The sequence below is a fragment of the Elgaria multicarinata genome, chromosome 4 (genome assembly GCF_023053635.1).
Source record: "Elgaria multicarinata webbii isolate HBS135686 ecotype San Diego chromosome 4, rElgMul1.1.pri, whole genome shotgun sequence".
In the NCBI taxonomy this organism is placed as follows: Eukaryota; Metazoa; Chordata; class Lepidosauria; order Squamata; family Anguidae; genus Elgaria; species Elgaria multicarinata.
In genome coordinates, this window is record NC_086174.1 from 117,709,900 (window position 1) to 117,737,236 (window position 27,337).

The following is a 27,337-nucleotide window of genomic DNA, read 5'->3' on the forward strand; positions in this document are numbered from 1 at the left end:
ACTTGCATTTATATACAAACCCATCATTAAGAGATTTCTGTGGAATCCAAATGAACAATCCACCATGATGCTATGTGCATTGCATTTAACATCTCTCTGTTGTCTCCTGCTCTTGTCCCTCTTCCCTCATGTAGCATCCCTGGCTTTTTACAACATTAAACTTATAGCTAAGGTAGCATACAGATCCCGCTTTTTTTAAAAAAATCTGATTTTTACAAGTTAATATATAAATTCTCTGAAGTCAAAAGGAGAATTATTCTCTACTTTAGTCATTTTGGAAGACAAACATAGCATGAGCTGGTTAGAAACAGAGCTGGTTTACATGACTAAATAAGTGTGCAGGTGGCCATTCTGAATATTCAAGCCACAGCTTGTCATGTCATCGGAACCCAGGCAACAGGGGTGACGGTTAAACATAGCCTGTTCTAGAGTTATGTGAGGGTTGTTTAGCCCTTGTGCAAGCCGGCCACCAAGGTTTGCACAACACCATGAGCCATGGTGGCAGCTTGAATATTCAAAAAACACCCTGCACAAGCAGCAGTGGGCTGCTATGATCACAGAAAACAGGTCATACTGGTTTTACTCAAAAAGGATCACATGGGGTGAAAACTCAGTAGAAGGTAGAAACTCTGCCCTCCCAAAATTGCACTCCTATATTTGTTTATCTGTATGTTGTATACACACAGACACACTTCAGATCAAGAGAGAGAGCTCTTTGTAATTACTATTTATTTATTATTTAGGTAAGCTTAAGTAAGCTGACAGCAGGGCATTTTGCAACCCTAGTTATCCATGAACTCTACAGCCAATTTGTTGATTATTGCTATTTTACAAGATGTGGGGGACCTTAATATACAAAAGAAGATGCATGGACCTAGTAGGCTGCACATACTACTACACTGAGAACTAGAAAATCTGCTACACATCTGAAGTGCTTGCCTAAAATCTTTTAAACTAGCACTAGAAGATGCAACATTCGCTAATGCCCCTTGGAGAATTTCCATACGGGGGCGGGGGGATGCAGACATATCTACTGAGCTCAATTCATGTACTTAGTCATGGAAGTAAATTAGTAGCAAAAGAATCTCATTTGAACACTAGAATTTAGAGTTTGGAGAAAACGGGTGAAACAAGTCTGATAAGCAGGGAGGAGGAAGTGGGAAAAGTTTTAAAACAGTAATGGGTAACATTTGCCCCACAACCAAATACGGTCTGTAGGGGTTCCCCATCTGGCCTGCCAGCTTCTTCCCCAAGCCGTGCTCACTCTCTGGGCAGAATAAATGCTCTTTCTGAGCATTGGAAAAAAGCTCTTATCTCTGATCAGTTGCTGACTGGAGATAAGAGCTTTTTCCTGCAAGAGAAAGGGGACAGGCCCCGCAATGGAAGGTGCTGAGTGATTCTGTCCTGCTTACTTCTGAGGCTTGCCCTGCTTACTTGTAATTAGATATGCTTTCATGTTTACTTCTGAATAGATGTGCAGAGGGGCTTGGTATTTGGGATTCTATTTGAAAGTGCTGCTGAGTGATCCAGTCCTGCTTATTTCTGACTTGACATGGAGAGGCTTGTCCTTGTTGCCTCTGAGAAAGCATAAAATCAGTAAGAAGCACATTTTGGACCAACCCAGAGATGGAATGTGTTCCCTGAGACCTTTCCAAGATTGGAATGTGGCAAATGGACTGAGGAAGTTCCCACACTGCTTTTTTTTTTTTAAGGGATGCCATTTTAGGCTCCTCTTCCAGATTCTTCACTATCATTTTCAGGTTAGATACATCTGTAGGTAGAACTCTGTGCATCTGTCACAGAGGGATATAATCAGCTTCCTCACTATTCGTGAGTTCTTCCCTACAGCGTTTATATAGATCTAGATATTTTAAGAATTTCACATAATCTTGGTAATCTTTTCAAGTCACCTGTATAGTACACAGGTGACTTGAACATCTGTACATATATTGATAATGGAAGTGCCACTGCAGCAAAGAGATGTGGCGTGCAAAGGTGCATAGTGCCTTCATGGCTATAGTGAAAGAACATGTAAAAATATAAAACTCTCTTAAGGTAAAAGGCTTTTATGCCCTCTGCTAAACACCTGTTCTCTTAAAAACCATATGAATCCCTTTCAGCCCTGAACAGTTCCAGTCATCTCCAAAACGATGGAAATTCTGACAAAGTTTGGAAACATTTACATAAATAAGGAAATGTTCAAATTTCCTTAACACACAATGAAAGAGGAAGAGAACGTAAACAATTCCATCTGTATAACAACTGACATCAGGAGAAGAACCTTCCAAAATGTGAATCCTGAAAGTCAATCTTGCTGACTTGTACTAACAAACACTTGAATGCCCTACTTCCATTTAAATAATTCCATTTTTTTAAAAAGTGCAACACATCAAGAATAACATTTTGGCATGTTTTCCCAAATACTTGGTAGCTGGGAGAAACACTAACTCAGGCAATGGACAAAATCCTTTATTAACGGTGTAGAAAACAGACAGATGTGTATCTATTTTCAAAGCCCTGTGGTTGATTTATATGGACATCTGTGCCTGTACGACAATTAACCAGGTAGAATAATTTTGAATGCTGCTGGTTAATTGATTCAATCGTCTTGAACATCCAGGATCTTTCTGACACTGCACACCAATGAATGCTCTATAGTGTATATACACATGTAATGCCCAGATGCTCTGGCAGACAGACTAAACACTGGCACAGCTAAACAATAAGGCTATCAAGTATAAGCTTTATGACGTAGGGCAGTGCAAACAGGAACACTGTCAAGTGAAAATTAGGCCAGCTGAAGTGAAGAAAGCCAAGCTAGCTGTGCTGTAAGTAAGAGCGTATAGTTTCCCCTCCCAGGCAGGATTGTTCTCTCATTAGTTATTGCCAGAGCCTTAATATGAATTGGACTCAGAGTTGATAGTCTGGCCACAGTACAGTCTACAAGTGTAATTAGGAAGACAGTTTGACACTAATTCTTTGCAATGCGTCACTAAAATGCTACCAGATTTGATACAGCTTTGTTTTATTTACTACCTCTGAAACATTAGTCATTATGAGTCCTTGGGGGAAGGAAAGCAATATGTTTGTACGCTCCATGCACAGAGATGCATTGTGCTTCAAACTCTACCCTCCATCCTGACATCTCCTCCTGTGAGGTTTCTGTAAACAGAAGCAGAATTGCACTGAAGGAACGCAGAAAATCTCTTTTCCTTTGCACAGCTTCTCTGCCCTGGCAAAAGTTTGAGACTGCATTTAAATTTTTGGCTAATTTCTAAAGCAATTACACAATGATGGCTCACCAAGAATTGCTGAATTCTTTCTGTTCATTATCAAGGATGAATGAAAGCAAGATTCATCATCATCATCATCATATAATAATAATAATAACAACAACAACAACAACAACAAAATCTGTTAACTCTGCCAATCTGCCATCATCATTAAATTAGGCATTCCTAAGCAGAAAGAAGTGTACAATAGTTAACCAGGTAGGACAATTTCTGCTGGTTAACCAATTCAATCCTCTTGAATACCCAGGATCTTTCTGACACTGCACGTCAATGGATGCTCTATATACACACATGATGCCCAGATGCTCTGGCAGACAGACTATAGACACAGGCACTGCTAAACAACAAGACTATAAAGTGTAAGCTTTATGACGTAGGGCTGAAAGTTAGGCCAGCTGAATTGGATGAAGCCAAGCTAGCTGTTCTGTAAGTAAGAGTGTATACTTTCCCCTCCTAGGAGGATTGTTCTCTCATTATTTATTGCCAGAGCTTAAATATGAATTATACCCAGAGCTGATAGTTATCAAAAATGAACCCGGAGAGCTGGTGTTGGACTGGAAGTTGGAAGATCTGGGTTCTAGTCACCACTCTGCCACAGAAGCTCACTGGGTGAATATGGGCCAGTCACAGACTCTCTGGCCAACCTACCTCACAGGGTTGTTGTGAGGATAAAATGGAAAGGAGGAAGATTATGTATGGTGGCTTGGATTAAAAAAGGCAGGATATAAGTGTAACGAATACTATCTCCAGTATTCGAAGCCATAAGCCTGTGTGCACCAGTTGCTGGGGAACATGGGTGGGAGGCTGCTGTTGCACCATGTCCTGCTTTGTTGGTCCCTGGCCGATGGCTGGTTGGTCACTGTGTGAACAGAGTGCTGGACTAGATGGACTCTTGGTCTGATCCAGCATCAGGGCACTTCTTATGTTCTTGAATACAGAAATAAATTTTAAAAGGGTGTGTGTCTATTGCCTCCCAGAATGGAGGAGTTTGTATAGCCACAAGAGCTTTGCAACCCCCTTCAAACAATTGCAAGATCTGTCATCTCTAACATTAGAGGGCAGATTAGTAATTTGAGTTTGTCAATAAGAACTGGTTTGTTTGTTTGTTTGTTTGAAAAACACACCTCAAAATAGTGAGTAAATCTTGTACAAGGTTCTATTTCTGCAATGGAGAATAAGTGATAAATTACCTGATTCACATGTAATGACAACCCATTGGTTTAAAAACCAATGGGTTGTCACAAGTATGAGTGGGAGAGAGCAGGTGCTCTGCCTGCAGCATGCCCGCTTCTTCCACTTTTACTCAGCAATCCATGATCAACTCCTGCTGAGTGTGATATTCGAACTCAGACTGCTGGATTGTTTACGGGCTAAACAACCCCCAGTTAACCCATGGTTTGTTGTTGGATTAACTACTAGATTATTTAGCCCTTAAACAACCCAGCAGTCTGTGTCCAAATTTCACATTCAGCAGGAACTGATAGTGGCTTGCTCAGTTAAAATGGAACAGCCAGGTGCTTGACTACTCACTCATTCCCGACAACCCATCCATTTTACTTGCAACAACAGTATGACTTGGCAGCATAAGTTTATACTCAATGACAACTGCCCACATGATACCCAGCCACTCTTTGCAACTAATCTGTGAGCAGCTCCCTATAAGGAAGAAGTATTCTAACCAGCACACTGATTTACTTTAAAGGATAGCGGGGGACCTGTCCACCTTATGATGGTATCTCAGCTGTAACCCCTTTCTTTTAATACATAGCTTCTTCAGCAGCGGTGGGGAATATGTGGCCCTCCAGAATTTATTGGCCTGCAACTCCCATCAGCCCCAGGCAGCCTAGCCAATGGTGAAGGATGATGGGAATGGCAGTTCCACAACATTTGGAGGGCCACATGTCCCTCAACTTTGTTCTGCATGATACAGACTCTGTACAAGTCCCCATGGCATTTCTGATCCCTCTTGGCCTCATCCTTGACTCATCTGCTCCCTTTTCCAGCTGCTAAATTCTAGATTAAAACTTTTGAGAGTATGTTCTTCTGAGTTCAGGCACCACTTCTGTTGCATTCTCTGACTCACTTCTAGGGAATGGACATTTATCTACCACCCTTTTCCCAGATGTCTCACACAAATACTATCTTTGGCAGAATGAACATGGACCAAATGAAAATATATCCATATGACTTACTGCAAGGCAAATTCATTCACACATACAGATGTGCACGCACGCACATACACACCAGACCATGTCATGGCAAAACACAGAAGAACACCATACTACACCAACAAACTTGAATAGCAAACAGCTCTGGTTAACTCAAGCAGGTGGTTATTGCAGGTTATACTCAATTACAAATGCAACTAAATCATTACAGGGTCACTAGACACTCTGACTTTTGGGATAATCCTTCCTAACCCAAGTGTCTCACTCAGATCCGGAGAACAAGCAAAACCTATTCAGAAAGTTTCATATGGCAAAAGCACACCTTTGTAGTCTTTTAAAGTCTATTTTGAGAACTACAGGTCATAACAAGTGAAATGGTTACACAAGATATTAAGCCATACCAAGCAGTGTGTGCAGTTACCTAGCGAAAGAGCTAGTTAGAACAGATACTAATAGCAGTACTAGAAAATGCTATTCTTACACGTGTTCACCTTAGAATTGAACATCATTTCAGTTGCTGTTGTAGCTGTTTGCAATGTTTATACTTTGCAGAGCATATTTTTAAATGTGGTTGGATATTAAGAAATATATCCAGATTTTGATACCACTTCCTTCCTTCTAATGAATCGTAATGCCATTTGAGAAGCCAGCAAAGCGTGAGCCAAGTTCAGTTTTAAAAAGAGTAAGTGAGAGGTGGAGGAAGTTATTAATGCACATTATGTACATCCTCTATATTTACTTTGAACAATAAGTCTATGAAACAACCTTCATACTGCCACATTCCAACTGTGGAGTTGACCTGGTAAGAAACTTATACTGCATCCTTAAGTGCATAACAGCAGTTCCACTGAAGTGGAAATACAAATGAACAAATTCATAATGGAATATCTGGCTACTGAAAGATTCCAGACTGACTTCGTCAAAGAACTGCTTAGCACAGAAAAGAGGGAGAAGTTACAGCAAGAGAGAAAAATAAGCAATATAGCAAATGTTCAACAAAAATGGCATGGACTTACAATTTTAACTTTTCACACTGTTCTTCTTAACTATCTGTAGAAAAATGCTCACAATACTAAAAGAGAGCAATAGATCACCAGTATGAGGTTCACCGTAAACAGGAGATACACAACATTATATCCGCAATAGCAAGCAATCAGAAGCCCAAACAGAGTGCTTATGGCTGGATTCCCTGCTAACTGTAGACAAATGGAAGCTGTAGATTCGGACCAAGGTTATCTGGATGACCAAATGGAAGACACAATAGTTAAGCTATAGCAGTGGCTCTGGGAAGTCAGGGGCCTTTAGGCTAGGCAAACACTTTTAATCTCAAAGCAGAAAGGAAAACACTGAAACAAAACACAATGAAGTGCATCTTTAATCATGCAGGCACTTGAGGTAAATTAACAGGTTACACAGCCAAGAATCTAAAGAGCAGCTTTTGTTCCCCTTAATTAAGTATTTCCAAGAGCTGGGCTTTTTCGCACTTGCGTGTAATTCCTGCTACTGCTTCTGTAAGCAACAGCAGTTAGCTGTCAAGGACAAGAAAGAAACCAGGCCTATTTTGTTTTATCAGGAGGGGTGTGATAGCTGTCTCCAGCTAGCTTGGCTTAGCTTGAAATTCAACTCTGGAAAGAGCCTTTACAGAATGATCCACTGAACATATGGCTTAGCATCAAACTATACGTTAAAGTTGTAGCTAGCAGCCATTAAGTGAGGGGACTTGATCCAGGTGGGGGCCCTGTGGAGGGGGGGAGCACTTTAACCCTTTGCTCCCCACTGTGGTCCCACTCTGCAATTTACATTTATATCGTTTCAATATATCACTTTTTAGCATGGTGAATTGATACCAAAAAAATTACACTGTTGCAATATATCACTTTTTAGAAATGGCAATTGTAGGTGCAAGGCACCCAATTTGGATCAGAATCATAGGGATGCGTAAAGTGTTAAAGCTCCCTACCTCCCCCCACTAGGGTCCCAATCCAGATTAGGTCCCCTATACTTACTTCAAAGTAAGAAAAAGAGACGTAACAGCTAGCTAGATCTTTAAAATAATGTGTAGTTTGACTCACAGCACCTTCTGACCAATTCCATCATACTTAAGAACGTTTCGTTTCTCCTCCAGTGCAATTGCCTAAGGCCTGTCTGGGGCTATAATAATAATTCATAATAATAGTAAGCATGTGTATAGTGTGTTCAAAGCACTTCACATGTTTTATCTAGTTGTAATCCTTTATCTAATTGTAAGCCAAAACGACTTGGAACTACAGGCTCATCTACACTATGTGCTTCACAAAGACAACCCATATTTATTTGATGTTTTGCCCTTGTCTAAACTGTAATACACAGGCATTGTGTGGCTCCATCACATGAAGCTTCTTCACGCCAGTATCTCAAACTCCTGGAGGCAGCTGGTGTTCCACATTACATGGATATGAGACATCCTCTGTGCACCACAGTGACAGTAAACCAACACAACAAGAGGCAGTTTCATATGGTTCAAATGCAATCAAAGTAATGCGTAGACCAGTTCTAATAGCCTGTTCAAACACTCAGGAAGGAGACTGTGGCCTCATCTACACCAAGCAGGATATTGCAGTATGAAAGCGGTATATAAAAGGCAGGAGCCACACTACTGCTTTATAACGATATTGAAGTGCACTGACATCTGTTTGGGCCCATTGACACAGACCATATACCACTTTCATAGTGCTATATCCTGCTTGGTGTGGCTCCTGCCTTTTATATACCACTTTCATACTGCAATATCCTTCTTGGTGTAGATGAGGTGTGTATCACATCAATGGATGATGGAAGCTGCATGTTGAGGTAACATATTAGAGAGTGAAAAAGTCTATTGTGCTAGTATAGCCCTTCATCTGCATATTTTTAACTTGGGGGTGCAAGTTAAATGTCCTGTACATTTCCATGTGGGGAGAGAGAGAGAGCATGCCCACAATTGTGTTTGGCAACACAGCTCTATATAGAGATTAAGTTAAGCTTTACTCCTCTTGAACCATGCTGTAAAAGAATTCCATAAAACAGATCTAAACATAGTCAAGCTTACCATTTCGAGACAAATCAAGTTCTACTAGCTGCATGAAGTTCGCTATCTCTGGAGGAAGTCGCTGAATTTCGTTATCACTAAGCCCAAGTTTTCGTAACTTTACAAGCTGAAAAAAAGGCTGAAAGAGAAAATAATTTTCCATTACATACATACACAAATTGTAGGCAAACATGTAAAAAACACCAAAGGCAGAGACTACAGTAGGGACAGTAGTAAAGCAGAGATAGGCAACTTGGTGCGCTCCCAATTTTTTTAACTACAATCCCCATAATCTGACCATTGGCCATGCATGCTGGGGGCTACACCTGAACTAAAGTGTCTCGAACTAGTGAACATTAAGTGACAATAGGGTGACCATATTTTGGAAACCAAAAAGGAGGACAACATGGTCGGCCCCCAAGGGGGCATGTCTAGCACCAAGGGGGCGTGCCCACCCAAACATAGCCTTCATCACATGTCTGATTTTACAGCACACATTTAAGACAAATCTGTTCTACAAAATAATTTTAAAACCTCAATTTTTAAAAAAAATCCTAAAAAAATCAATGGATGACTGGATCCATTTCAAATTTGGTATGGCTAAAGCTCTACCTAAAACTTATCATGGTGCAAAGTTTCATCTCTTTATCTTTAAAAATGACGATTTTAAAAATAATAATTTTAAAACCTCAATTATTAAAAAATTCCTAAAAAATCAATGGATTAACAGATCTGTTTCAAATTTGGTATGGCTTAAGCTCTACCTAAAACCTATCATAGTGCAAAGTTTCATCTCTTTATCTTTAAAAATGGCGATTTTAAAAATAATAATTTTAAAACCTCAATTATTAAAAAATTCCTAAAAAAATCAATGGATGAATGGATCTGTTTCAAATTTGGTATGACTAAAGCCCTTCCTAAGAGCTACATCGTGCCATGTTTCATGTCTTTATCTTTAAAAATGACGGAGTTATAAGCATTTTTGTTAATTCCCATTAGAGCTGCTCTTAGACTGGGGAAGATTGGAAAAATCCGGATTTCCCCTCCCCCTCCCGGATTTGTCACCAAAACCCCGGACAAATCCGGACAAATCCAGTCATATGGTCACTCTAAGTGACAACATCCTGTTAATTGAGTCTGTCATAGTCAGGCCATGTTTCATCTAGTTTTGTTGCATGAACTATGCAGTAAGCTTGCCTGTGAGTGAGTGTGTATGCATGCAGACAATGTGAATAATAGCGTGAACATGCGCCTTGGCCTACTGATCAAAATTAAAAATTCCCTGCAACGGTTTTCCCAACCCCTACTTCAGATTCAGAAGCATTATGCCTTTCTGTGAGCCAGTTCAGACATCATGACAATTCAGGATTCTTTTAAACATTGGGTTGTTCATAAGCAAGCAACCACACTGCTATTCACTGCCTGGTCACGCCCACTGGGTTTCAACCGTAGGTTGTTGTGACGTATGAACCCTGACAAGCTGGTGTTCCTGGCTCCGACACAACACTAAGCAACACAGGGATGGAGTGTCCCTGGACTGCAGCAACATGCACCAGCGTGTGTGTGTGTGCGCACACACACACACACACTCACAAACATCTTAGACTTTAAAAACAAAACAAAACTTGGGCTATTGTGATGTACAACATGGCCCAATATCACTTGCTCGAGAACATGGGCAGGAGGATGCTACTGTGTTCATATCCTGTTTGTGCGTTTCCCTTAAGAGTTTTGGTTGGCCACTGTGGGAACAGGTAGTAGTATCCTATCGGGGCTATGTGCATGCAGCCAACCTGGTTCTGTGCATGACTATGATATTGCGCTTCCGTCAGGAAGCACCGATTCAAGCAAAAATAAGTGTTTCCGCCAAATAACCAACTATTGGTTTAAAAACTCTTGCTACACAACACAATAACCCACAGTGGGTTAAACAACCAACCAACTATTTTAAACCCCCATTGGTTATCGTGCTGTCCAAACCCAGTCACAGAGTGCTTGGGTCTGTCCATTTGACCATTTGTGACCATTTAATTTTTGTGAACCGCCCAGAGAGCTCCGGCTATTGGGCGGTATAGAAATGTAATAAATAAATTTGTGTATTTGGCCCCCGCCATTCTGGCTGATTACAGCCAGTAGATCTAGCCTGAGGACTTAGATCCAGAAACTGATCAATGCATCTTTGAAGGATGGCTTTCAAAGAGCCAGTGGTTCTTCTTCTCCTGAAGAATCCAGAGTTAGATCCAGAGGACCTTAATAATTTTAGGCCAATGGCCAATGTTCCATTTTGGGGCAAGAAGACTAAGCAGTAGTTGCTAGACAACCTCAGGCACTTCTGGATGATACTGATTATCTGGACCAGTTTCAGTTGGGTTATGGTTTCAGGGTAGAGACTTCCTTGGTCACCTTGTAGGATGATCTTTGCTAGAAGAAAGACAGGAGGAATTCATCCCTACTAGTTGTCCTAGATCACTCAGTGGCTTTTGACACTATCAACAGTGGAGACACTGTTTTACAGTGGTTCTTCTTCTATTGAACAGCTGGTTCCTGAAGGTGGTGCTAGGGGTCTATAGTTCTGTCTCATGGAGAGGTTATTGTGACATTTGTCATGGTTCTATTTTGTCCCCCATGCTATTTAACATTTACATGAAACCACTGGGAGAGGTCCAGAAAAATGGAGTAAAAACTCATCAATATGTGGATGACGTGCAAGCTCTACCTTCCCATTTCATCAAATGCAAGTGGGGTAGTGAATATTCTGAACTGGTGCTTGGACTCTGTAATTGGCTGGATGAGGGCCAACAAAACGAAACTATCCAGAAAAGACAGAGGTTCTGTTAGTAGGTGGTTCATCTGTCCAGTTAAGTGGTGTTCAATCTGCTCTAAATGGGATTGCATTTCCTCAGAAGGAGCAAACTTGTAGTTTGGGGGTCATCATAGATCCACCACTGTTGCTTGAGGCATGAAATGCTTTTATCCATTTTGGCTGATATACCACCCACAACTCTACCTGGACAGAGACAGCTTGGCTATTGTTATCCATGGCAACTTCCTTCTTGGATTATTATAATACTGCCACTGGGGCTAACTCTGAAGACAGTCTGGAAACTTCAGTTTTTACAAAAAGAGCAGCAAGTCTGGTTACTGGTTCTCTGAGTACCACTGCCCACAATGATGTGACAGATGGCTACCAGGGGAGGAGTCTTGTATATAATGGCTCTTCCCCAGGAGATCTGCCTAGCATCTCCACTGTATATGTTTAGATGCAAGGTTAAGACTTTCTTCTTCCAGCAGATATTTAATTTCTAATCTGTCATTTTCATTATTAACTTTACTGATGACTAATATTTTTAATGTTTTGATATTTTAATATTTGATATTTCCATTGTTATATTTATTGCTTTGATTTTTGTTTTATTGTTGTTTAAGATTGTAAACTGACTGAGGGCATCTGCCAGTTGAGCAATATATAATAAATATATGAATAAATAAATAAATAAAATCCAGGACTCCATGCATTGTCTCTTATACATATGCACCCTACACAAGTGCACCCCACACAAGGCATCCAGTAGCCTTGGAGATAATACAGGTGTGACATCACTCCCCCACCATATGTAGGGTATGATTATTGTATGAACCAGGCAACAGTTCTTCAGACTCCAGATGTAGTTTCTTTTCATGAGCAATTTGTCTTAAGTGTTTTGTCTGCAGGATGCTCTATTTTCAGAAAACCTTTCCTGGCAGGAGGAAAGCATGAAATCAGTTCTTATGATAAGCTGAGGGCCGTAATCATATGGCAAAGAGCCGGTGGTCTTTAAGTGCTAAACTAACCGTACTCACAGTTTTAGGTACAAAGCATTATGCACGTTACTGTTTCAGCTCTCTACATAATGTTTTCTAATCAGAACCCTCATAGCCAAGTGTTCTAGGAATCTACATAGCCATAAAAATAGAGCCTGAAATTCAAAACATTGCTTTTAAATCTATAGTGTGCAAAACAAATCCCCCACCCCAAAGTTTTAATTTCTAAAAGATTAATAATAGTTTTGATGATACAGAAAACCATGATAAGCCATTTCTATTACTACAAGTCTGGGAAATAGTGGTCTAAATGGAGATTCTAGCAGTTAATGAGTAACTCTCTGAACAAATTTAAAATATTTATTTATTTATTATTATTTATTTATTACATTTTTATACCACCCAATAGCCGAAGCTCTCTGGGCGGTTCACAAAAATTAAAACCATAATAAAACAACCAACAGGTTAAAAGCACAAATACAAAATACAGTATAAAAAGCACAACCAGGATAAAACCACGCAGCAAAATTGATATAAGATTAAAATACAGAGTTAAAACAGTAAGTTAAAATTAAGTGTTAAAATACTGAGAGAATAAAAAGGTCTTCAGCTGGCGACAAAAGGAGTACAGTGTAGGCGCCAGGCGGACCTCTCTGGGGAGCTCATTCCACAATCAGGGTGCCACAGCGGAGAAAGCCCTCCTCCTAGTAGTCATGTTCTTGATCCTCCCATCAAACCATCTTCCCTAAATATCAAAAGATGCTTCACAATGAACATACATGCATGGATGTGATACAAGCTACATAAAATTACTAGCTTATATTTTTTGTTTGCCAAATCTGGAAACTTAGAATTCTTTATTTATAGTGACAAATTCAAATTATTAAAACCCAAGATGCAGAAAAAGATAAATTTAGGGTGCAATCCTATGCATGCTTAGACAGAAAATGTCCTACAACCCCCAGCAGGCCCCACCCAGCATGGTCTATATTGGTGGTGACAATATTGTCACCACAGCTCCTTCTGAAAGCTAACATATCACGATACTCACAAGAATCCATGTCAAAGTACTCTACAGCTACACAGTCAAAGTACTCTACAGCTATACATTATCAGTCTGGAATTGGACAGAGATGCTGTATTACTATCCCAAACCCTATTTTTAGAAAATAGATTTTTTTTAAAAAAAAAATCAGAATGTATATGTAAAGGCAGGAGACAGAGCAGTAATTATAACTGAGTATCCGTTTAACATGAAGGACATTACTAATCAGGGACAAAAACATTAATCAGTTTCACCAGCTATCAGACCACAAGAGGAGGCTACAAACACACAAACCACTAATTAAGTAGTCTTACAAAACAGAAAACAAAACCTTGTTCGAACACCAATAAAAAGGGCAAATCACCATCATGCTGAATGTAAACAAGGAATCCATGCTGCAGATCAAACAATATATATCTCTTCTCTCAGATAAGAGACAGAACACCAAACTGTAACTTGGAACAAACATCCAAGAGCCTTGGGCTCATGTGCTTCCACTTCCTCTTGTGTGTGGCAATTCCCTGCCTCCGATTTGAAGAAAACTATCCTAAATTGCATGGAAAGTCAGTGTGAACCAGGGCCAGCCCTCCCATGAGGTGGGGTGAAGGCGATGGAGCAACAAATTCCACCACTCCTACCCCACCCACGCAACCTGCCAGGATGACTTGCCACCACCTCCGGAGAGCCCTGCCAGCTACTCTCCTGCCGTGGCATTTGCTGCAGTGGGAGAGCCAGGCATTGTGAGAAGGGTGTCCCAGTAAATTGCCTGGACAGGTGACTTCCTGGGCCATCCCTCTCATGCCTGGATCTGAGGAAAGACCCCTTAGAGCCAGGCATTTCAGCCTGGCTAGCTTTCTGAAGAGTCACACCAGCTGCTTCCTCCTTGGTTTGCAGCAGAAAAGGTAGGGGGTGGATGGGTACAATGCAGTGAAGGGGCAGGAGGGCACAATACAGTGGCATGTGTACTCTCTTGCCTCAGGTGACAGAAGAGCTTGTGCCAGGACTGTTGTGAACTATGGCAAGCTGGATAGAATGGCGGGGATGCAAAGACTGTTAAGCATCCATAGCAGACCCCCCAAAAGGAGAGAAATGTCTCAGGATGCAAAGATTTTATTTATGGAAAGCCCCACATGGTTCAGCCCCTGGTTCAATAAATTCCCAGTAAGTATGGATACACAGGCCTAGTGTGCAGTGTGGAATTACGCATAGTTTTTAATGTTAAATTCTATGCACAGACCTTGTTACAAAAACAACAACAACCTTATAACGTACTTATGTATTGCCCCCCCTTTATCATTAGTGTTATAATGAAAAGAGACCAAAATGCATTGGGCTTTCCATAAATAAAATCTTTGCATCTCAAGACGTTTCTCTTCCTTTTTTGGATAGAATGCTAAACTACACCTTGAACCAGGATTAGCACCATGAAATGAGGGGAGGAGGGAGCATATGACCTGAGGCTCAAGACTATCCATACCATGGTTTGGCATTATGCCTGAACCATCCCTGTCTTTGCACAGTAGTCAATAAAATATCTGAGAATTTTGGTTTTATGATCACAACAAGCCCTGATAATAATAATAATAATAATAATAATAATAATAATAATAATAATAATAATATAAAAGTAAAACCACAAAGCAGGTCAGTCAAAGAAAATGAAACTAATGAATGTTCGCCTGTATTTCAAGTTCTAGTTTACTTGTCTCATGCAACTCCCTCTTACAGTGGGCACATCGGCGTGCGCAAGGGCTGTGCCAAAGCACACCCTAATATCTCAAGCAATAAGCACCAAATTGAGGGGACCTTTGAGTAGGGATCCAGAGGGGGATCCAGACGCAGCAGAAATGGTCCTAAGGCTGCTCCATGGCTGCACTGCTGCCACACCAAAGAACCGCTGCCTCCAAGACAGCACCATTGTTCCTGGCAGCAGGAGCCTCTCTGTTGAAAGCCACACTTCATAGACGCCAGGAAGAGGGCCCTTGTATCGCCTTGTAAGCCCCTCCTCAAGCCAGTGCCACCAAAACACCTTACCAATGCTGGGGCTTGAGGAATGTCTCCTCATTCCCCCACCCCCACCCAACTCCAATGCCACCCCCACCCCCCACTGCATCAGGGCATCGGTGTCTACAGTGTTTAATAAATGAATAAAATAATGTCCTTTATGATTGAGTATTCAATAAATGTCCGCCTTTAAAAAAATATTCCCTGAGTACACACCCAAATGAAATGTGCTGTGCATGCCTATGAGTGGGGCACAAAAACTGGTGTACCGGTAACCCCACCAGCCCGGTCAGGCTTGCCGTCTCTGTTTTATCAGGACTGATTCAACACTAGAGAACAGTATGCCAAAGAACATGAGACAAGTAGACTAGACTCTTTACAGTATAGTTTAACTGGGAAGATTGTGATTTCTTACTTGTATTAATGCCAAGAAAAAAATGGCCTTATTTTAATTCTGGCATAAAACTGTATGTGCGTGTTACACACACATTTGAGGACTAACACTGCTTTAAAAATGTAGCTATAACTAAATAGGCAGAGAATAGGCATGCATTCAAGTTTAGCACCATGGAGACTATGGAAATGTGGACCTCCACATGGTGAGCCTAATCTAAGCCCTAAAAAAATTGGGATCCCACCTTACAAATGATATTTTCTCCTTCTCTCCCTCAAAGTCCACAAAGTGAAATAGGAATCAAGACCCAGAACTATGTGTTCTCGCTCATAATCCAAAGAATCTATTTTGCCCCAAACACTTGGCAAGTCATTTTCAACCCCAAGTATTTAGGACCTTTTGCCTGCTCAAACCTAAAATTTTGCTGAGCTTTAGCACTCTGTGCATGACCCATCATTTCAAATTAGCTCACACCTGTGTGTAAGTAGTATGTGGTTTTAACTTTTTTGTAATTACCAGTTAAGGTTTCAAAAAAAAGAAAAAATTACACCCAAATGCCTGTGAGCAATGGATGCATCTTAGAAATGTTACTACATCAATAGCAAGTTTTCCTCACCTTATCCAAAGGCAAATCAGTGAGCATTAAGAAGTAGGGAGAACAGGTACTTTTTACTGTATATCAATTGATTAAATATTAGGTGAAGGCACAGTAGGAACCTGTAGCTGCATTGTTATGTTCGACATCAAATCTCAAGTTCAAATTCTCTCTCCAAGAATTGAATTAGGTTGCTGCAAATGGGTTATTATTCACAAAGTCAGTGGGGACTGACACTAAAACAACATTAATGGGTTGAATGTGCCTCCACCTTTTTCCACACAATTCACATAGCAGGTTTATCTGCATACTGGAAAGGAGGGGTTCATGCCACTCCCCTGCTAAGCTATTTCAGCTTTATTCCAAGGTTGAGTGTATAAATCATGACTATTTTTCATCCAGCAAACAACACTTAACAATTCACCATTATTTCCAAGATAACCGTTTGAGAATGTTAAGTGTTTCTCTAGGAGAAACAATTACAAAAGCCACTGGTATTCAGATACAGTTATTATTAAATGAGGTCGCAGACCAAGTAAAAGCATGTTAACTGGTTAATCATGTAAAAATGTAATCACCATCATTATTTTAATCAACTAACCTATCAGTTAAATTTATATATGAGAACACACAGTATTGCTGAAGCAGGAAGAACAGATGTTTTAGGAAGCATCATCATCTGCAGTTTTTATAAGCACATTAAGTATAATTGGGAACAGTCTTTCATCCGATTAGACTTTTTAAATCAATTAATCAAACCGATCAATGAAACATTATAGCCCTACTGTTAATATCACATAACAATAATTGGGAAATAGCAAACCTCTTGAGCATCCTGATCTTATTTTACACAGTAGATCTCACAGTGATTTACAATTGGAATAGAGTGTTGCATCCTTACGTGCCAATGCACAAATCAATCCTATTTTCCTTAGAACAATAAGCAGAACTAAGTGCTGAAACCACAAAATTCATCTCCCAACTCTCCTCATGGACTCAGTTTTAAGTCCCTGTTAACAGCAGGCAAGACCCAGGTTCTACTTAGAGCAGCACTTTGAAGTTATTTGCAACTAACAGGCAATTCTGAAATAAACCTTGACACAAAACTGGATGGAATTAGGCATTTGAAAGAATTATTAACTTGTGATTCCTTTTCCTCCTCTTAATAAGGCCAAGTAGGTAGATTAGAGGTTCTGGTACAGCAGCAGCGGCACCACCACCACATTGTTAACAAGGAAAAGTGTATTTCTGTCAAACCCATGCAATAAAAGCACCGGCTTTCTTTATGAGGGAGAACTAGATCTGTCATCCAGTTTTTAAGTCACCTCAGGTTTTAATGAGCGGGTGAGCCCTAACCCGACAGCTGAGTACAGGGAGGAAATGTGCTCTTAACACCTCCCATCCACAGTTTGTTTTGGATGTCAATCAGTTTAAAAGATGAAGTCAAAGAAACAGGAACTTTCCTTTGTTCTTCTTGCTTAACAAAATGGGACCAGCCCGGCATGAAACATCCAAACAGAAAAGAAGTTTCGGCTTCTTAGGAGCCAACCCTGCACAGGTCCAAGAAAAAACAAATCCAAATTCCCGATCACACCAGCAGAAATTTTCTAGCTTCCTAGAATTTTTCCTGCCCTGCCCAAACATACAGTGTAATTCTGCTACTGGGGGAGTGGAGGGGGGTGGCTCATAGGGTCACAGCACTCACCCTTAACATACAGAGTAACAAAAGGACTGTTGACTGTAGAGTCAATTAGTGCTCCACTTCTGTGATAGGTCTCAACTTTTTCCACTCGTTCATAGAACATTAATGGTAGGGAAGAGATTTTAATCCATGACATTATTACAGCATTCCAAGTTAATCTTTGCAGAGCCTTTTTTGAAAAAGGATTTGGATTGACATAAGATTGTGGGAACACACCCAATACCTATTTAGGAAGGAATGGAAGAATCCATGCTCTTAACGTGTTTTTCAAATCATGCTGATTGTGGAAAATTTGAAGAGTTAAGGCATGCTAATTAAGGGCTACCAAATGAGTATCAATGTAGCATAGAGCACCTGCTCATGTGACTTTCTCTATGCCAATGTAAGCTTCCAAAAAGACTTTACACTGCATTGGGAGTTTTTCCACATCAGTGACTTCTCACATTGGGCTGGTTCACACAATCAAATCAGCTTATTTAAAGTGCTTACAGGTGCCATCTCACATAACAAACCCATGTGCCTGGGATTGTCATATTGTCTGAACCTGGCAGGGGTGGCTTATGTGAAGATTAAACACCCTCACATAATCCATAGGCAGGATTTCTTCCAAGTTCCACTACTGGAGATGCCAGGAATTGAACCTGGGACCTTGTGCATGCTACAGCCTGAGCTACAGCCTCTCCCCAGCAAAAAGCAATGGCCCTCTTTCACAGATACATCAAAATTACTGCTAGAGCTTAACTTCCATGCTTTCACTTCAGTAATGAAATACACTGAAATGGTTGCTTTGTTTTATTTTCCTGTGGGCAGGGATTTACTACACACACACACACACTTTATGTAGAATGAGCAGCAATAGCAGTAAAGATTAAAGAGCATCTGCTGGGAGACTCATCAGATCACAGCAGAGAGGGAGAAAGCTTTCACCTCCAGCTGCTGCAGAGGAAACCTATAATCATACATTATTACTGGATGCTACTGAATCTGGGGCTAGTTTAACTGAAACAGGGAAACACAGCTCTTTGTCAGGGACTAGGACATACATTGATCAGGTTTGACAGTCATGCTTAACATCAAACATCTAGACAAATAAGATAATTTATCTTCTATTAGATGTGGTGGCTGCTGAGATTTGAAGGAGCATTTCTCCCCTAGAACAGCTAATGCACCCTGGATAGAGTCAATTAATGCTCCACTTCTGGATTTGGTTGTGAAAAAGCAAGTTTCTCAACAGAGGTGTCCAAGCTCCATTTTTATGGCTGAATAGACACTGCAAGCAACATTGGATATACAATAGGGCACTACTGGTTGGAAAGATGATTTCAAATAATAGATTAAAGTCCTACCAGTAGATATTACATGGGAGAGGGCCTTCTCGGTGGCTGCTCCAGTGCTCTGGAACTCTCTTCCCGGGGAAGCTAGGCTGGCTCCCTCCTTGATGGGCTTTCAGAAGCAGGCTAAAACATTTTTGTTCCAGCATGCCTTTGGAAAATAATCTGGCCCTCCATCTATGTTAATGCCTTATAATTTTGTTGTGTATTTTAAACGTTTATGGTTTTGTTCCCCCCCCCCCCAAATGTATGTTTTAAAGTTTTTAAGGCCACCTTGAGGCCCAGCATTGGGCAAAAGGTGGGATACAAATAACGGGCTCAAGTTAAAGGAAGCCAGATTCCAGCTGGACATCAGGGAAAACTTCCTGACTGTTACAGCAGTACGACAATGGAATCAGTTGCCTGGTGAGGTTGTGGCCTCTCCCACACTAGAGGCCTTCAAGAGGCAGCTGGACAACCATCTGTCAGGGATGCTTTAGGGTGGATTCCTGCACTGAGCAGGGGGTTGGACTCGATGGCCTTGTAGGCCCCTTCCAACTCTGCTATTCTATGATTCTATGAAATACAATCATCTTCATCATCATCTTCAGCAGCCTTCCCTAACCTGTTGCCCTTCAGATGTGTTGGACTACAATGCCCATCAGACAGCCATGCATGCTGATTATGGTGGGAATTGTAATCCAGTACATATAGAGGGAAATGGGATAAGGAAAACTGCTCTTAGCAACCCAGCCTGCTACTCCACATGGGAAACTGGGGTGCTTACTCACAAGTAATTCACCTGCACTTTGCAGATGGAAACTCTACAACCACAAAAAGCAAAAGCAGAATTGCTGGGAAAAGGAAGGACAATGTGAAATAGCTTGTCCCTCCTTTATCTGGAAATGAGCTGAATGGTGCTACAAACACACCCTTTATAAACCATTATCAAAATGCAGTTTAAAGTTCAGGGGTTTTTTATGGCGTGTATCTTTAAAGAATCATTTGGAACTTTTTAGCAAATAAAGTAGAGAGTGAATTGGTTATGCCACAGTTTCCTAACCATGGGATATATTTTCTATGAAGACATATTTCAAAATTGTACCACTGCTGATAAACCACCAAAATATGCATTTCTAACTCTGTATATGTATGTTTACACTGACGTTTTCCCTCAAAATAGCAAGCATCCAGAAAAATGAGCAGTAACTGAGTTAGTGTTCTACATTAAGCAAGTACAGCTTAAGTAGGGAAGGCATTAAAATTGATATTTATTGCAGCTATTTTCAAGGAACAAATTATATCCCAGGAGATAAAGGTATAGGGTCCTTCCACTCACCCTCTCTCTCTCATACTAATTTTCATGTTCTGTCCATTCCCGGCTACATGTGAGAAGCCTGTGAAGAACAGAGCTGGTAAGTGCATCATGGCAGCAATTCCTGGGTTATTTAACCCAGGAATGCAGGGAGGAGAGGAGCACACAAAGCTGCACGCTTGTCACTTCTGCTTTTAATTAACAACCCAGGAATGTCCATTCCTTGGTTGTTTTATGATGTGTGAACCCAGAAACTATTAGTTGTTTATGGGGTTAAACAACCCAGAGTTAACCCAACGAGAAACCATGAACAATTGTTGAGTTAACTTTGCATTGCTTAACCCGTAAACAACCCAGAATTTCCAGTTTCAGACATCATGAAACAACCCAGGGTGTTCCTGGGTATACATAAAGAGCAGAAATGATTATCGCACTCTGCTCATTCCTGCAATTCTTAGGTTAAAGAACCCAGGAATTGCTGCTGTCACATGCAAAGTGTCCCAAGTACAGATGAGGAATTTTATATGTTTCTTTCACTACTGGAGGCTCCCTTAGATAGTGACAGAGGTTACCATTTAAATTTCTGTTTAAGAACCCAAGGTTGCTAAGGAGCTCCATATAATTATGCAAGCATAAATTAGGAAAGGAACTCGGAACAGCGATCACACAAGAAAAAAGCAATTGATCCTCTGCTGAGCCCCATGCAAACTGGCCTTATTACACTATGCCCGTCTCTTGTGGTATCACCCAGAGCTTATTTCTTCTCTATGGACTCCCCAGACTTTCCTTACTACTACTATCTCTTATATGCCCAGTCATACTCTTAACACAGCCTTCCCCAACTTGGTGCCTTCCATACCTTTTGGACTACAATTCCCAGAGTTCCTGACCATTAGCCATGCTAGCTGAGGCTGATGGGAGTTGAAGTCCAAAACATCTGTAGGGCACTGGGTTGGTGAAGACTATAAACCCATCTCTTGCTCCACCCTTTAAACCCACACTTGTCCTCTATCAGAATTGGTTCACAGATTTATGTCACTACAAGAAGGGAGTAAATGTCCATAATAGAAAATAAAGTATTTGTCATAACATGTGTAAGCACAGCTATTTAGTTACCAGATCACAAATGTTACAGAAAGCAAATAGATGTAACTGAGTGCAGGCTTAAACCCTGTAGATTTAAGATGTTTGAGATCCAGTTTTACACTTTAGATTAACAGAGAGAAGGCTGTCATAAAGCATTGCATTCTAATAACAGAAAAGAATGACAAGACAGGACAGCTAAATTCAGAATTTCATCATATTTCTGAAGACCTGCACTTCTGTCTATCTGACTTAGCATCAGAAGTATGTCAAATGTATTCAAATTGCTTTGGATAATGCTACGATAAATTACTTAGGCTGTAATCCTAAATACACTTTCCTGGAAGTAATTCAATGAGGCTTACTTCTGAGTAGCCCTTCCTAGGAATGCACTTGAAGATTGTTGGACCAATGGCTAACCAATGGTCTAAACGGTAATTACTAACAGCCCTTTTAATAATGGGCATATATTTTAGAAAGCCCACAAAATCAAAATCAGCAAAAACCTGTACCCTCACAAATAAAAACATCCTTTGAAGATTGTGTAAAACTTTGTTTTAAACAGTGACCCAGTTAGCACGATAAAACCCTGTTGTTTGGGAGCATGCTGGGTCCCGACCACTCACCCACTTTTAGTGTGCTAAACAACTCAGGGATGCTCTGTCCTTGAGTTGTTCTCTGTGATGTCCGAACCTGGAACTCTGGGTTGTTGAGGGAGAAACATAGCTTGTTCTTGGTTTACAATTCTGGATTGTTTAATGCACTGGAAGTGGGCAAGTGCTCAGGAACAAGCACACTCGCTTGTTCCACAACACCCATGGTTAACGAACCATGTTTCAACATGCCAACCAGGTCAATGTAACAAACCAAATACCCACCTCTGTTCCCTCTGTACCAAAGAATTTCAAGAGCATTGGAATATAATGAAAAGATCCTGATTGTATTATTCTAAAACAAATCCCTCCCAATAAAACTAATTAGAAACAAATTTGAGTTAATATAAATATTTAAACAAGGAATTTAAGGCAGCTGGTAGCTTACCAATTACTACTTTTACAGAAAATTCAAGTGGAAAAATCCAAGAGTGAATAATCACTAAGAAAGCATCACATACATACATACACACACACACACACACAAATATTCTTAACATTACGGAGCTATTCATGACTGAGTAGCACTTGCTCTATATTTGCCCTCCTCTCTAACCTTCCCTCACTTTCTTCCATTTACCAAGCATTTTTTCCAAAAGTGATCCTGTCACATGATGAAACTAGGATCAGTTGTAAATTATCTCACACTTAATGTGGGAACAGAGCAGGACACACTAACATCCTGTAAGAAGAACAGAAGCCAAAAGGTGACCAATCACCTGTGAAAACATCATTAGGAACTGTTAAAGCAAAAACAAGGCCAATGCTCCTTTAGTCACAGGTTATTCTTTTGGGGTTCCAGACATAATCAACAGCATAATAATGCAATGTTTCTCATAGAGATTTCTACATCCCAAAAAATAAAACAGCAGCAAGAAACAGTCAACACAGCAATAACCTAGAGCTGGGGTAGACACCTGATGCCCTCTAGATGTTTTGGAGTACAACCCCCATCACCCCAGACAGCATGACCAATGGTCAGGGATTATGGGAGTTATAGTCTAAAATATCAGGAGGGCACCAGGTTGCCTACCCCTGGCTTAGAGAATGTCAGAAGGCACATGACAAAGTCCCACTACTGAAGCTAATCTGGTTTGGCCCTGTAAACAATCTGAGTGGGAGAACACAAGGGAAATATAAGCTAAGGATGCTCAGTTCCTTGGAGAAAGAGCAGTGTACAATATAGTAACTACAATTACCTAGTTTCACATATTTAAAGCCATGCTCATACCACAGTATCAGTTACATACCCAGGCCTTAAACTGGCTATTCCAGAGGATCTAGGTATTTCAAAAGAGAATGCTCAGACAAGAAGCCATCCACTCCAGCAGTAAAATTTATTGGATTAAAATTTACTGCTTTTTTAAAAATAAGCCTAAGTAAATGAGAGTTCCATTATGCATACACAATCTTCAAAATACAATTTAGTAGCACATCCATACACACAAAGCAGAATTGTTTTGCCAGTATGAAGCTAGAACAGATCAGTTTTCTCTATAAGGAAACAAAGCATTACATAAAATTAGGCTTCCCCAACCTAAGGCCTTCCGGATGTTTTGTTCTACAACTCCCACCTTTGCTGGGGTTGATGAGAATTATATTCCAACTACAGTCTCCAAAGGAACAGTGATGACTGCAATTCTCAGTTTGGACAGGCCCTGTGTGTGTTATTCGTGTGAAGGGGTCTCCATACATAAAAAGAGCAGCAGGGCCACACAGCCTGGCCCCAATCCCAACACCCATGTGGATGTCTGCACAGGGAAAGCCTATCCACGGAGACTTCTATACATGTAGGCCCCCACATGTTCTATAATTCTATGTGATCAGGGCCCTAGAATGAAGGGAAGCCTATGTGAGTAGACCTCTCCATGTGAAGATTTCCTATACACACACAATACATGGACATCAGTAGGCATAGCTAATTTGAAGCCAGCAGTGCTGCCTTGTTGCCCCTTCTACACATGGAATCCTTTTGCACAAACAATGTATGAAGAGGGCTCAAATTAGAGTTAGCACAAACTATGGCTTGGACACCCACTTCAAGCCATGGGCCCAGTTCATACATCACAAGAACCCAGTCTTCTTTTCTTTTTTTAATCCCTGCATTGTTGCAAATGCGGCAGCATGCTGTTACGTACTGCCCAATCATTCCCGCTGCAAGCAGGAGCAGTTGAACAACCTGGGCTGTTTTTCCTTCAACAAACCAGAGTTCCTCATTTGCACATCATGTCCAACAAGCTAGGGGACAGAGCATCTCTGAGTTGTTTAGCCACTCCCATTTGCAGTGGGAGCATTTTTTTAAAAAACAAACAAACCTGGGTTGTTGTCCCATATGAACTGTGTCATGGTTTCTTATTCTGATATTCCTGGCCAATTGGAAACTATGATTTGTCAATTCTTGCTATCTCTAGTAAAATAATCTCAGGTAGCAGTGGCTCTGAAGCGGCAGTACTTGTCAAGGTAGATAGCACCGGACAGACAGACCTGTGGTCTGATTCCATGCAGGGCAGTTCTTTATATTCTGGATTGAGTAAATAAACATCCAGACTACTTCAGGTTCTCCCTAACCATTTATAGAAGGTATGTATTTATCTTGCCAGTACATCAAGGGTTCTCAACATCTGTACAGGTCAGCCGCCTTTAGCCAATGGGGAGGGGGCATCTCACCTTAGGTTTAGTGATAAATGAGCAGCAACTGAGCCTGTTAAGCAGGCTTACATGCATCTGGGGTAAAACCAACCCCCAAAACAAAACGAAAAGCTGGTGGAGGAAATGAGAGGGGGCTTATTGCCTCTCAGCATCAATAGAGTATGGGCACCATAGCAGCCCACAGTGCTTCCTGAATTAGATTGATGGGGAGGAAAAGAGACATCAAAAAAATATAAATTTAAGATTTATTGTAAAGTTCTGATTACATATAGCTGTATTTTCTATTAATTTGGAGGGTCCTTCTATTGAAAGACTACAATACATCTGAACCCAAACATGTTTTGCCAGTGCAATCTTATGCAATCCCAACGAGTTCAATGGGGCTTACTCCTCAAGTGAACGGACTGCAACAAATTGCTAAAACTCTGCTCAAGTAAAAACAACAAGAGAAAACACAACAAGGAGTTCTGTTAACTCCTTAACTTAGATAGAATAACTTAAAATGAAAAAAGAACTCATCTTGATAATTACATTATCAAAAACATACACAAAGTTAAGCTATGCTCTTGCCTTGAGGCAAGGATGGAGACTTTTTTGAGCAATAGCTTAAATTTTTATTTTAAAAATGGGGTGTCTTCTTCTCAGCAACTCTTGGGAAGGTCCCAAATACAACTTGAAACCATCTCTGTATCGGGTACAATCTAATTTGAATGTCTGCCACCACCTTTCACTTTCCATTTAAAGCTGTAACCAAATGCAGGCACGTGGCTTTTTTTTTTGGTCATCCCCCCCCCCCCCCCCAGTTTTTGGTTTGTTCACCATCTTGCCTGATGAAAAGTTCTGAAAAACTCAAAAGGCTGCACAATATTTTGTGACCTTTGAGTTAGCTTAATAGAGATTTTATGGTGATTTGGATTTTGTAATTTTTCTTTTGGCCAACACAGCTACTTTCACTTTCAGTAATCCAAGACACCCCAAGGGCAAGAGACTGCCCTAGAAGCCAATATTAACATAACCGAAATACTTTGGCCATTCTTTCCTTACTATATTTATATTTCACCCATCCTACAAGGAGCTCATGGTACCAAACATTGACCTCCACACCTCCAACACAATTTTATCATCACAACAACCCTGTGAGGTAGGTTAGGCTGGGAGATAGTAACTGGCCCAAGTTCATCCAGTGAGCTTCATGGTTGAGTGGACATTTGAACGTGGGTCTCCCTAGTCCTAGTCTGACACAGGGACTTACTATCTTGAATGTAACTAATTATTACATCCCTGAATGTGAAAGAAGTTCAATGAACACATAGGGAACAAGATTCATCACTGTTTATGATACCTTGTTATTTTGTAAAGTGCTTTGCATCCTACAACAGTAAGCCACAGATTCAAATAAAGCTGAAGAACATAAGAAGAGCCATGCTGGATCAGACCAAGGGCCCATCTAGTCCAGCATTCTGTTCACACAATGGCTGACCAGCTGCCGACCAGGGACCCACAAGCAGGAACCAGTGCAACAGCACTCTCCCACCTGTGTTCCCCAGCAACTGGTGTACATAGGCTTACATGAAAAGCCCCCACTAGCAAACTTAAATCCTCAATATTTAGGATAACAGTCCCAAGAATACTACGATTGGTGTTATTAAAACTCAGGTGATGTTTGTGGACTTAACTTTTTCTCCCATCACAAACTCTGAAGTTGTAGGAGGGTTAGGATACCCTGTTAGAGTCATTTATACATACAGTTCCTACAGTCTTTTGTAGAATGTGCTGCAAAAAGAAACCTATGTGTGGTTTTCACTTGCACACACTGGAAGGACTGAAGAGCCTTACAGATTGTTCCTTAAAGGCAGAAAGAATAGAGTAGCAAATAGGAAGAACGTGGTGATGAGGCAGCTGTGATGGAAAAACCTACAACATTAATAGCAAAATATGTTCATTGCCCAAGCCCTGTTGTCCCAGGAGCCAAGGCAAGGAGTAAAAACACAGGCTGTTCCAATACAATTCCATTGGGAGCTTGCAACCAAAGAATTGACTGGTTGGTTCAAATCAATGTGAGAAATTTAGCCCTTCTCCCACTTTACCACCCTCATTGCAGTGAAGGAATTCTGCCAGTTGTGACTTCTACTTTTGACAGATGATAAACCTCACACCCCAAAAAACCCTTGCCTCACCACATCTAACAAGGCACAACCGCTCTTGTCTCTATGTCCCATTTGCATAGTTTGCCCCAATCCTACTTTATTATTGGCTTCTCTTCTTTTTCAACTCCAGGT

General features: G+C 40.7%; 1 protein-coding gene across 1 annotated transcript in view; it reads right to left on the reverse strand.

Annotated features, from left to right (window-relative positions):
* The window catches only part of LRRC1 (leucine rich repeat containing 1), a 79,871-nt gene that overhangs the window by 50,312 nt on the left and 2,222 nt on the right, over positions 1 to 27,337 (reverse strand). The window contains exon 2 of the mRNA XM_063125050.1: positions 8,529 to 8,646. Within this exon, the coding sequence (XP_062981120.1) occupies positions 8,529 to 8,646 (118 nt within the window). The remainder of the gene's footprint in view (positions 1 to 8,528; positions 8,647 to 27,337) is intronic.